The 12761-nt window shown below is 46.1% G+C and overlaps 1 protein-coding gene across 3 annotated transcripts in view; it reads left to right on the plus strand.

Moving 5' to 3' along the window:
- The window catches only part of PTPN4 (protein tyrosine phosphatase non-receptor type 4), a 231415-nt gene extending 219056 nt beyond the window's left edge, over positions 1-12359 (plus strand). For all 3 annotated transcript variants that reach the window (XM_077829543.1, XM_077829541.1, XM_077829542.1), the window contains 2 exons: positions 7186-7321; positions 10541-12359. In XM_077829543.1, the coding sequence (XP_077685669.1) occupies positions 7186-7321; positions 10541-10627 (223 nt within the window). In that variant the 3' untranslated portion in view covers positions 10628-12359. The remainder of the gene's footprint in view (positions 1-7185; positions 7322-10540) is intronic.
- The last annotated feature ends 402 nt before the right edge of the window (positions 12360-12761 follow it).

Genomic DNA, 12761 nt, shown 5'->3' on the forward strand with positions numbered 1-12761 from the left:
ATGCATTGTAATCTCAGCTGGGAATTCACTTCTGATGCCTTGCTATGTGACCATGTCATTAAATAAGTCCTTAGTGGTTGTTTAAATAAAATAATACTACACAGCGTAGTTGTGGATTTTTAGACATCTGCTCTAACCAGCCAAAATTTGTCCTCTGCAGCTGCTGGCCTCCAAAGAGACTGCTGTCTATCCAGCAGTGACAGCTTCTCTTTATTCCATGTTATTTGTCCATAGAAGCAGCATCATGGTATTAATTTCAGCATCATGCAGTTACCCAAGCTTGCTGACTTCACAGGGTTAGTCATAGAATGCACCTGTTCAATTACCACATACAGCAGTCAAGCTAATTTGGGTTGGTGTTGCCCTAATGTGGAAAATGGGACAGGAGTCATTCAGTAAAAAGCTTCTAATGGGGTATTGTGGACTGAAGCACCCCCTCTCTGCCTGATGATTCTGAAAGGGACCATTTGCCGGGGTGAAGAAAGAGGGAGCTCATTAGGCTGAAGGTCGTTTCAAAAGAAATAATTCGAAGGGAACTTCCATGTTAGAACCTGAAGTTCTTCAAGTGCTTGCTCATGCCCTTCCACATTAGGGGTGTGTGCTTGCTACATGCACCAGTGCTGGAAGTTTTTCCTTCAACAGTATCCGTAGGGGAGCGGCTCTGGCACCCTCTGGAGTGGTGCCTGCATAATGCGGTATAAGGGGTGCTGCCCGCTCCCCCCACCTTCAGTTCCTTCTTACCACCAGTGACCGTGCACGGAATGCTAGCCGCTCTTCCTAGCGTTTCTTAGGTTTCATTCGTATGAAATAGAGTTCTTGTAAAGTTAGCGTACATAGTTGTTGAGTTAGTTAGCCCTTAGCAGTAGTTAGTTTTGTTAGCCCTGTTGGAGATTTGGACGGGGAATGCGCTGGTCCCTAGGTTTAAGCCCTCCAATCATTGCAAATGGCCCATGCCTGTGAATGATCTGCATAGCAGCTGTCTCAGGTGCCTTGATGAAAGGCACGTAAGTGACAAGTGTCGTATCTGCAAGTCCTTTAAACCTAGGGCGAAGAAAGACTGCGAGATCAGACTCAAAGCGTTCCTGATGGAGTCAGTGCTCACTCCGGCCCTGGAGCAAAGGTCTGACTCAGCACCTAGCACCGTGGTATCGGTGCGTAGTGCCCCTCCAGCACCGTCGACGAGTCAGCACCGATCCCCAGCCAAGAAGTCGAAGAAGGCTGGTAGGGGACGGTCTCCTACTCCGTGCAAGGGGAAAGACAGGGATGGGGGTGAGCTAAGACCCATGCCAAGCGGCTCATTTCCCCCATCAGGATGTCGGGCCTCAGCTCATGTTGAGCGATGCAGCCCACCCTGTTCCTTGCCTGGAAGCCTGGACACAGAGGCAGGCCTTCGTCAGCTTCAGGTGACATCGACGTCTGAAGCACTTCAGGCTGCACAGGAGATCCTGATGCTCGTGTTGTTGCCCACACTGGCCCCATCGGTGCCCAGACCTCACGGTAAGCCTGCCTTGGGACTTCATGTCTGCCCTCACCCCAATGGCACCGCTCCCCATCGCAGGGGACGTCCTGCCACGGTTCACCTGCTTAACGCCGTCATGCCTTGGAGTTAGGGAGGCAGATGCATCGGAGCCCTCTACGGCCACTGGACCCTCGGCACCGGCAGTGGGATTCTAGGTGGACCTAGCCAGTTACCTAGCACAGACCCATGGAGGCCTGCGCTCCCCGGCAGGAACGTTGGGACCAGCCCTTCACACTGCGGAACACTGTTACAGATCCCGGGAACAATCAGAAGACCAGAGCCACAGGCCCCACCAACAATCCCCGAGATGAGTGTCTCCGTATTTGGGGAGATCCCCTCGGCACCCAGCCCGTGATACCTCCAGGTCCCGCTCCTCACCCCAGTACTGGTCTCGAAGCGCTAGGCATGGATCTCCGATCGTCCGTCACAGATCTGCTGGTCCCCCAGGTCTCCATGGAGGCGCACACCCCTCTCAGACCAGTCCTCCTCTAGGCTTGACCGCGATTATCGCCAGGCACGGAGTCACCGCTCCAATGGATCCTGGTCACCAGGTAGCAATCGGTCCAGATATGGCTCTGGTATGGAGCAAGGATCCACATCAGCGGGGCAGCCTCCCAGACCCTCGATGCTGTGTGCTCTGTCATTACCAAAACCTGCCCTGTGGCCCCAGGCCCAGTGGCTGGCCCTGTGGTACCCCTGGAACCCATGGGGGTTCACCCAGCCCTCCCAGCCTGCCCACTCAGTGTTGGGAGCCTCGGACAGGCCGGTGGCCTCAATGACCCAACTCCTTCCCGTTCTTGAGGCCCCGGGGGATAAGACCCTGCAAATCCATGTGGACCAAGGGGAACAGCCTGCTGGCCCACCAGTGGGTGCTGTGGAACTTGCAGTACTGGCCTTCTGCTCCTCAGCACCGGACGAGGCCATCACGGAGGCCCATCACCCAGTTCCTCAGGATGATGCTACGGCACACCAGGAGCTACTGAAGAGGGTCGCAGGGTCTTGGCCTGCAGGTGAACGAATTGGAGGAGCAAGCGGACTCCCTGTTCGACGTCCCCTTCTCCACAGCCCCTGCTAGGGTGGCCCCTTCCCCTTCATGAAGGGGTATTGAAGATATCCAGCGCCTTGCGGCAAACCCCCTCCTCTCTGCCCCCCATTTCCAAATGGGCAGAGCGTAAGTACTTTGTCCCGACTAAGGGGCATGAATACCTTTACTCCCATCCAGCCCCAAATTCCCTGGTGGTTGAGGTAGTTAACCACAGGCAAATCCAGGGGCAATCTAGAGCTACCCCCAAAAATAAAGACTTCAGGAGACTGGACTTGTTCAGAAGGAAAATGTATTCCTCGTCTAGCTTACAGTTGAGGGTGGCCAACCACCAGGCCCTCCTTGGCCCCTACGACTTTAATATGTGGGAAACCACAGCCAAGTTCAAAAATGCCCTCCTGGAAGGTTCCCGTAAAGAATTCCGGGCGATCCTTGACGAGGGCACAGCCGCTGCTGGGGCGGCCCTTCAAGTGGTGGCAGACTCCGCCGCCTGCACCCTGGTGTCTGCCATCTCCATGTGGTGAGTATTCTGGCTGCTCCTCTCTGGGTTGTCCTCTGAGGCTCAGCAGTCGATTCAGGACCTCCCCTTCGATGGCCAGGCCCTGTTTGCGAAGCAGACAGACAACAAATTACATGGACTGAAGGACTCCCAAACCACCCTAAAAACACTGGGGCTCTAACTTCTGGGCCCAGCACGTAAGCATTTCAAACTGCAGCTATGCCAGGGGAAAGGAAGCCAGCTCCAGCAGGACCCGCTGCACAAAAATCCCAAGGGCTATAGACAGAGCACGAGCCACCTGCCCCCACCCTCTGCCCAGTCGGGCTCAAACCAATCCAAGCAAGGCACTAAAAGGTCGTTTTGAGGATACGCGCAAAGGCAACCTATCAGTCTATTCCCTGGATCCAATTTTCCCAATTTTTTGCAACCACCTTTCCTTTTTCCTCCCAGCGTGGTCAGCAATAACTTCAGGCTGCTGGGTCCTCAGTATGGTGGCACACGGTTACACCCTCCAATTTATTTCCACCACCCCCATCCCTGTCCCTCTTTAGGGACTGTTCTTACAAGAGTCTTCTCTAGCAGGAGGTTCAGGGGTTCTTACAGCTGTGGACGGTGGAGGAGGTCCCATTTCCTTATCAGAACAAGGGTTTCTATTCCTGGTATTTTCTGATCCCAAAGGCCAGGGGTGGTCTGCATCCTATCCTGGACCTGTGAGACCTCAACAGATACCTAAAGAACTAAAGTTTCACATGGTCTCCCTGGCCTCCATTATCCCTTCCTTGGATCCGGGAGACTGGAATGCCGCCCTCAACCTGAAAGATGCATACTTTCACTTAATGATCTTCCCAGGACACAAACGATTTCTCTGTTTTTATGATGGGTTTGGCCCACTACCAGTTTGCAGTCCTTCTGTTTGGCCTGGCTACAGCACCAAGGGTGTTTATCAAGTGCACGGCGGTAGTCGCAGCCTACCTCAGGCGTTGGAGTATCCAGATTTACCCGTACCTCGACGACTGGCTGGTCAAAGGCAGTTACAAGGCTCAGGTCCAATGCAATGTTGCTGTATTACAAGCCACGTGCTGCTCATTGGGACTACTGGTCAACCACAAAAAGTCCACATTAGTTCCACTTCAAAGGATAGAATTCATCGGGGCCGTGCTCGGCTCGACCAGGGCAAGAACGTTCCTGCCGTTAGAACGGACCTCATCACGGAGGTGTCCACATTTCCACTGACATTGGCCAGGGTGTGCCTGTGCCTGCTAGGCCACATGGCAGCTTGCACGTACGTGGTCCGCCATGCGAGGCTCCACAATGGCTGGTATCGACCTATTCCCAATCGACCTATTCCCTGGATTGGGAATAGGTCGATACCTAATAGGTCCACCTGGAGAAAATTGTCACCATTCCCCTGGCAGTTGTCACCTCTCTGCAGTGATAGACTGATCGCGAGAAGGTCCTGGAACGAGTCCTGTTCAACATCCCACCATCTGTCGAGCTAGTGCCAGACGCTTCAGACCTCAGTTGGGGGGTGCACCTTGGACATCTCCAGACCTGGGGGATGTGGACCCCGGAGGAGGCAGCGTTACACATAAACATCAAGGAGCTCAGAAATGTATGGCTGGCCTGCGGTGTCTTCCTGCCACACCTCTTGGGCAAAGTGGTGAGAGTCCTGACAGACAATACAGCCTCGATGTTCTACATCAACAAGCAAGGAGGAGCACGCTCGTTGGCTCTCTGCCAAGAGGCTCTCCGTCTCTGGGACTTCTGCATCAGCCATGGCATCCATCTGGAAGCTGGTCACCTCCGATGCATCAGGAATGCCCAAGCAGATCACCTCAGCAGGGACTTCTCCTCTTACCACGAGTGGTCGCTCCACCCGGAGGTGGCCTGCATGATCCTCCAGAGGTGGGGAACTCCCCAAGTAGACCTGTTTGCCACCAGGCAAAACAGAAAGTGCCATCTGTTTTGCTCCTGGCAGGGCCTGAGCAAGAGCTCCCTCTCCGATGCCTTCCTCTTGTCGTGGGCTGAGGATCTGTATGCATTCCCTCTGGTCAGCTGGGTCCTAGTAAAGATCAAGAGGAACAAAGCACAGGTTATCGTGATTGCCCCTGTGTGGCCTCGCCAACACTGGTGCGGCACGCTCATGAACATGGCGGTGGACCCTCCCGGGTCCCTTCCCTACCATCCAGACCTACTGTCACAGGATCACCGTCGGCTCCTACACCCCGACCTCGAGACTCTACACCTCTCAGCGTGGATGCTCTGTGGTTGAATTCGGAGGCGCGTACCTGCTTGGAGGAGGTCCAGTAGGTCCTCCTGGGAAGTAGGAAGCCATCCATGAGACTAACTTACCTGGCCAAGTGGACGAGGTTTTCCTGCTGGACATCAGAGTGTGGCATTTCTCCCTCGCGTTCTTCAGTGCAGTCCACCTTGGACTACTTACTACAGTTCAGAAACCAGGGTCTGGCGCATTTTTCCATCAGAGTGCACCTTGCAGCCATCTCCGCATTCCACCAGCCGATCCAAGGTCAGACGGTCTTGTCTCATGACATGACTGTCAGGTTCCTGAGGGGCCTCGAGAGGTTTTATCTGCAGGTACGGGCTCCTGTCCCCCAGTGGGACCTTAACATGGTCCTCTCTAGGCTCACCGGCCCGCTTTTCCAGCTGCTGGGCTCCTGCTCCCTTTCCTACTTCCTCCTGGAAGGTCGCTTTCCTGGTGGCAGTGACGTCGGGGAGACAAGTCTCAGAGATTAAGGCCTTGACCTTGGAACCGCTTTACACAGTGTGTTATAAGGACAAAGTCCAGCTGCAGCCCTGCCCCCCCAGCCTTCCTGCTGAAGGTAGTATCTTCCTTCCACATGAGCCAGGACATATTCCTAGCAGTGTTCTGTCCCAAGCCACACAAGACTGCTGAGGAGAGGAGTCTGCATGTGCCAGACGTCCAAAGGGTCTTGGCTTTTTACTTGGAGCTTACCAAGCCTTTCCATAAATCGACCCAGCTCTTCATCGCTACAGCGGATAGGATGAAGGGCCTTCCAGTTTCTTCACAGAGGATTTCCAACTGGCTCATCTCTTGCATAAAGGCCGGTTATGAGCTAGCAAAGGTCCTGCCATTGCCGATCGTCAGGGCCCATTCAACTAGAGCACAGGCATCTACAGTGGCCTTCCTGGTGCACATCCCGATCCAGGACATCTGTAGAGCTGTGATGTCGTCCTCAGTCCACACATTCACATCTCATTATGCCATCACTCAGCAGGCCAGAGATGATGCTGGGTTCGGCAGAGCTGTATTACAATCTGCGCAGTTATGAACTGCTTGGAGTCATTTAATGTGGAATGGACATGGGCAAGCACTCAAAGAAGAAAAGACAGTTTTCTGTTCTGTAACTAGTGTTCTTCGGGATGTTGATCATGTCCATTCCCCAACACGCCCTCCTTTCCCACTGTCGGAGTTTCCGGCAAGAAGGAACTGAGGGTGGGGGGAGCCGGCAGCTCCCCTTATACCGCACCATGCAGACGCCACTACCCTATGGATACTGCTGTTGGAAAAACTTCCGGCAGCGGTGCATGTGGCAAGGATACACACCTAATTTGGAATGGAGATGAGCAACGTATCTCAGAGAGCACCAGTCACGGAACAGGTAACTTGTCTTTTTTTGTTCACAGCAAGTTGATATTGAATGCTATGCAGTGCAGGGCACTTCAGCTCCCATGGTGAGCTGAATAGCTCTCCAGCAATCGGGAGTTTGGGAACCCCTAAAAATAGATTGCTTGGTTATACTGCAGAAAAATATCTTGAAATTCTTCAGGTTTCATATTCTAGGAGGATAAAGAAATGTGTGGAGATTGCAAAATGCAAACTTATTCAGAAGTGTAAGAGATCAATCCAATGCTTTGAAAATATTCCACTGCATTTTTATATCCAGGAAGGACAGAGCACAAACACTGCTCTTATAGTGGAATATCATCAGTAACCCTCATTGTAATAATTATAGATCTCTCTTGGGTATATTTAGATAGTGAAGATTTCAGTGTTAAATTTTTTTTACATTTTAGGAGTATATCATTTTTAAAAAAGAGAGTGTTTGAAGAGGGTTAATGAAATGACACATTTTTCTTTTCCAGTGCCGGAATTGGACGTACAGGGGTTCTTATCACTATGGAAACAGCAATGTGTCTCATTGAGTGCAATCAGCCTGTTTATCCATTAGATATTGTGAGAACAATGAGAGATCAAAGGGCCATGATGATCCAAACACCTGTAAGTATCATTCTGGCTACATTGTAGAAAAATAATCTAATATTACACAGCGGTTTCATTCTCACTGAAGACAGTAAGAGGTGCTGGATATTTTGAAAGAGGGCAGCTTAACTGAGAGCGGCTATAGCCTTGGTCCACTGAGAACAATAAGATATCTCGGGGGTTTTGAAAGAGTGATTCTTCATGAGTTTTTCTGCAGCAGCTTCTGCTGACAGACTTACTTTTTTAATAATGAAAATAAATGGCAAAAATCACTGTTAATTCTCAATATTTCTTTTCAAAAGCTATCCTTTGCACCAGACTTGCTCAATGAATGGAGAGAATAGGAAGGTGAAACTAGAGATGTGGGAAGGGAGGGTGACAGGAAGGAACAAGGTACTGGAGTATGTGTGAAGGGAAATGGAAAGAATTTCAAGAAGCAGAAGGAAATTGGAGGAGATGAATTAGGGGTAAGCTGGGTGATACAATCCAGCTGTGTAATTCTGCTCTGGCAATACAAAAAGCAACTTTAACTCTGCCCTGTAGTGACACAATAGAAAGGAACAAGTAGAAGAAATCTCATGTGTCTTTAAAAAGCAGTTTAATCTAATCTGGGATTGTAAAATACTTCAAAGGATCACGAGAGGACACCTGTCATCAGGTTTTTTGGGTGCCTTAACTGTGTGTTTCCACATGGTTTTTTTTAGCATGTTTGGAGTTTTCCTAGGTTTATAATGCTTGGTTTGGGGATAATTGGAACATCCCTGTAATGTACTTTAGCCTAAATTACTGATTTGTATTCTCTACCGTAATTCTATTTTAAGGTAATTTTTGTTTGGGAAACGGTTTAGAATCTGTTTAAGAACTTTCATTTGTCTTGGAGTCAGAGTCCATCTGACAGCTGTTCAGAGTTGAGCTTAATAGACATAAGGCAAAATTTCAGTGAAATTCATTTCTTTGACTATTACAGCACCAGTGTAACAGACTAAACCAGATTCAGTGTTTGACTCAGGGACTCCCTAAACTCTGCATGTCATCATGTCTCTTTAGACTACAATACTTCCTCCTGCCTTTGCACTTCTAGATTGATGCATGCACTTTCCACAAGGTGGCATTATGCCACGTTCATGCTTTCCATGTCATAAGTGAAAAGAACTGAGAAGTGTCAATTTTCTAGCAAAATCTTCAAACAGAAAAATATTTATTCTAATATATGTAAATCTAACTATACTGATACACATGTAATGATACAATAAATAATTAAAATTCTAAACCTATGTGACTGGTGTTTGTTTAAGATCTATGACCTGTTCAATAACCAGGGCTAGATAAAGCTGATTTAAGTCATTGGAGAGGTACAAATACTACCTTTCCAGTGGTATACAGTAACTCCTCACTTAACATTTTAGTTATGTTCCTGAAAAATGTGACTTTAAGCAAAACGATGTTAAGCAAATCCAATTTCTCCATAAGACTTAATGTAAATGAGGGGCTTAGGTTCCAGGGGAAATTTTTTTTACCAAACAAAAGACTATATTATATAGTTTTAAACAAACAATTTAATACTGGTACACAGTGATCGATGACTGAAGCTTGGTTGAGGTGGAGGAGTCAGAGGGTGGGATATTTCCCAGGGAATGCTTTACTGCAAAATGATGAACTAGCAATTGGCTGAGCCCTCAAGGGTTAACTCTCTCAGCCTACAAGACAGCAGGAAAGGAGGGAGGGCAGACAGAGACTGTGTGTGTGTTTGAGAGATAGAGATGCGCATTTCCCCTTTAAGTATGAAGAGTGGGGTCAGAAGTACACTGCCTTGTTAATTAGATCAGCAAGCTGAGACTGGACTGTAGCTCTCTCTGTCCCTGTGTCCCCCCTGCTCTATGGAAGATGGGTAAGCAGGGTGCAGGAGCAGGGGGGAGTGGGACACCCTGATATTAGCCCTCCTCTTTTTCCCCTCCCCCCCACAGCAAACAGGAGTCTCGGGGAGCAGCTCCAAGACAGAGGGCAGGAGCAGCACATGGCGGTGTGGGGAGGGACAGCTGAACTGCTGGCAGTTGATAGCCTGCTGAGCAGCTGCTGCACAGGGAACTTAGGAGAGCTGATAGGGGGGCTACAGGTCCACCCTGGTTCCAACCACCCACCAGCTAGCTGCAGGGGGCTGCTGTTCCTGCAAGCAGTGGACAAAGCAGGTGGCTGCCAAACGACATTAGAAGGGAGCATTGCACAACTTTAATTGAGCATGTTCCCTAATTGATCAGCAATGAAACAATGTTAATCAGGACGACTTTGAGTGAGGAGTTTTTGTATATTGTTATACAGCGATCATTTATATCTGTAAAAAGAAAAAGAGTACTTGTGGCACCTTAGAAACTAACCAATTTATTTGAGCATAAGCTTTCGTGAGCTACAGCTCACTTCATCGGATGTATACTGTGGAAAGCATAGAAGATCTTTTTGTATTGTGTGTATAAAAAGATCTTCTACACTTTCCACAGTATGCATCCGATGAAGTGAGCTGTAGCTCACGAAAGCTTATGCTCAAATAAATTGGTTAGTCTCTAAGGTGCCACAAGTACTCCTTTTCTTTTTGCGAATACAGACTAACACGGCTGTTACTCTGAAACCTGTCATTTATATCTGTGGCACTTTGCAAGATAGTGGCTGTATTTTATGATCCGCTCTAAGGTATTTTGCTTTTTTTTGTTTAGTTGAGACATGGTTTTAGTAACTTATATCTCAAGAACTGCTAGAATTGAAAATAAAATGCTTTATTAAGAAGCCAGGATTCAAGCTTTTGATGACATAAAGCACTGGTTTCTCATTCTAAAAGTTTGTGAGATATGAGCAACTAATATGTCAAAATTAATGTAAAGGGGAAAAGGCAAGGTAGTTTTGGTACAATATTTCTTAAGGTTTAGAGGTAGGAAAACCTAAGACTAGTTAATCCATGGGGTTGGAGTGACTCCCTACTCCTCAATAAAGGTACAGGTTTCAGAGTAACAGCCGTGTTAGTCTGTATTCGCAAAAAGAAAAGGAGTACTTGTGGCACCTTAGAGACTAACCAATTTATTTGAGCATGAGCTTTCGTGAGCTACAGCAATTACCAAACGGCTGCTTTTGATGAGGCACAATTCTGTCCTTTCAAGATAGGATGGGTGACCTAAGAGACCTTTTCTATCTCTAACTTATATGATTAAATTATGTTTCTTTTTCAATTAACTTAATCAACTTTCTTTTCAGAGTCAATACAGATTTGTTTGTGAAGCTATTTTGAAGGTGTATGAAGAAGGATTTGTTAAACCTTTAAAGACATCGCTGCATAAATAAGAGCAAAAGGGCTAGGATCCATATTGAAGTATCCTGTCCTCTGTAATAAACTGGCAGCATTCATTGTGCCATAACTCTGCTTGCAGGAAATGGTGTCGGAGAACAATGAAGAATTGACAAAGGACTTTGAAAACTTCAGCACTGTTGCACTTTATGTTGAAACAAAAATCAATCTCTAAAACTCTATTACTTACATGTGTTTGAAGACTTCATTATTTTCATGCTTTGCTCCGAACAAACCATAAATTGAAAGAACTGAGTGTGTTCAGGGTAACTTATGATATCTCATTGTAGTGCCATATACTCCCCTTCTGGTTGAATTGCTACAAACAAGGCTTGGAATTATTTCACTCTGGTATACAACTGCGTCTTTTAAAAACAAAACAAAAATCTACACTAAGCCATGGTCTCTTCCAGTGCTAGATTTATTTACGGTGTACGGATCCTCACTTTTGTTTTTAAAAACATCAGCAATATTGCCAATATTAGATACACTGCCTACTGATGCAGCACACTTTGCTCTTCACCCCTATTAGAGACCAGCTGGTTATGAGAGGAAAGCTGGAATCTGTGTTAACCCAGCAGTAGCTGCATAACGTCCACTTACCAGCATCTTGTAAAATATAAACAGTATTTCTCTGAACTGATGGCACAACTTATTTCTGTGTCATAACACTGGTGTATTCCAAATCATGTGACTTAACATTACATAACGGGAACTAGTGCATGCATTGCGTCTTAACCCCTTAAGTGCCTTGAGACTTACAGAGTATGTCTAATGAAAAGGCACTCATATGACCCTATGGGGAAGGTATTATCCTGTCATATTTATTTTAATGGGTTCATATTTTAATTCATGGCCCTTGGTGCTTTGATTATGGTACTGCAAGGGGGTCACAGAATACCATTCCCTTTTTCCTTATACAAATACCTGCATGCTACTATGGGTAGCAAATCACACCTACTTAATGTATGAGCATTGTTTGCTGCTGTGAAATTAAATGGAAAACCTGACACATTCCTTCCAATTGGTAACTTATTAGCAGCTGATAATGAAAAGCCAGTAGGTTGTTAGAAATCATTTTACCCTACCATTGAGAAAACCTGTCTCATTTAATTAGATTATAACTTCTTAATACCACTGATATTTAAGGTTAAACTTACCATCAAGTGTGATTAATTCCTTTCCATTATCTGCTAACCAGTTATTTTTCTAAGTCTTCATCCGTTGATTTCAAGCCATGTTCGTACTGGACTTTTTAATTATTATTATTATTATTAAAGTAAGGAATAAAACACTGTCAAATTGTCCCAAAACTTTATTTTACTCTCTTAATGACCCCAGTCATTTTTTCTGTTATCCTTGTATAAAATTAAATTGTTCCATTTTGTGTGCGTTGTTTCTTATTTAAGTCATTAGCATATTTGTAATGAGCAGTTTGTCTGTTTGATACAGTATCTGAGCTCATTGTAAGCATATGTATATTTTGTCCCTTTTCAATATTTTTTCCAGTTTGGGAGAAGCCAACTGATAAGCAAGGTATTGAGCTTGAAATACAGTGAGTAGGGGTTCAGTCACTTTTTTGACTACCCTTCAGAAACCTAACTTTACATGCCAATATTTAAAAGGTTTGTTATTTTATTGATTTCCTGAAAATTATTATCCGTTCGGTTTTGTTAATAAGCTATATAAAGTGTAGAATTAAAAGATATAAAGTTCTAAACTGAGAAAGTTTAAATATTGTAAAATTCTTCTATATAATATACTCTCTTCAATGGGCATTTAGAAGAAATGACAGTTATAAAATACTTAAGAAAACAGTGAAAGTGAATTCAGGTCAGTTGAAGTCCTGGTTTATGAATCTGTAAACATCAAGAACCGTGATGCCAAATAGAAGAGATATAGAGTTTTAAATATTTTTTAGAAATAAAAAGAACATAATTAATATTAGATGGGCTGTAGCCCTTATTTACAAAGAAATTCTGCTATGTATATTTCTAGAGCTGACATTCAATTCTATATTATCCCTCCGTGAACAGGTTAATCTTATTTAAAAGTACAGCGTAAGCTGACTCTACTGCCAGGTAACTGACAACGTGGCTTGGTTCCTAGAGAAATTGATAGGGAAAGGTA

This window comes from Eretmochelys imbricata, chromosome 11 (genome assembly GCF_965152235.1).
Source record: "Eretmochelys imbricata isolate rEreImb1 chromosome 11, rEreImb1.hap1, whole genome shotgun sequence".
NCBI classification, from domain to species: Eukaryota; Metazoa; Chordata; order Testudines; family Cheloniidae; genus Eretmochelys; species Eretmochelys imbricata.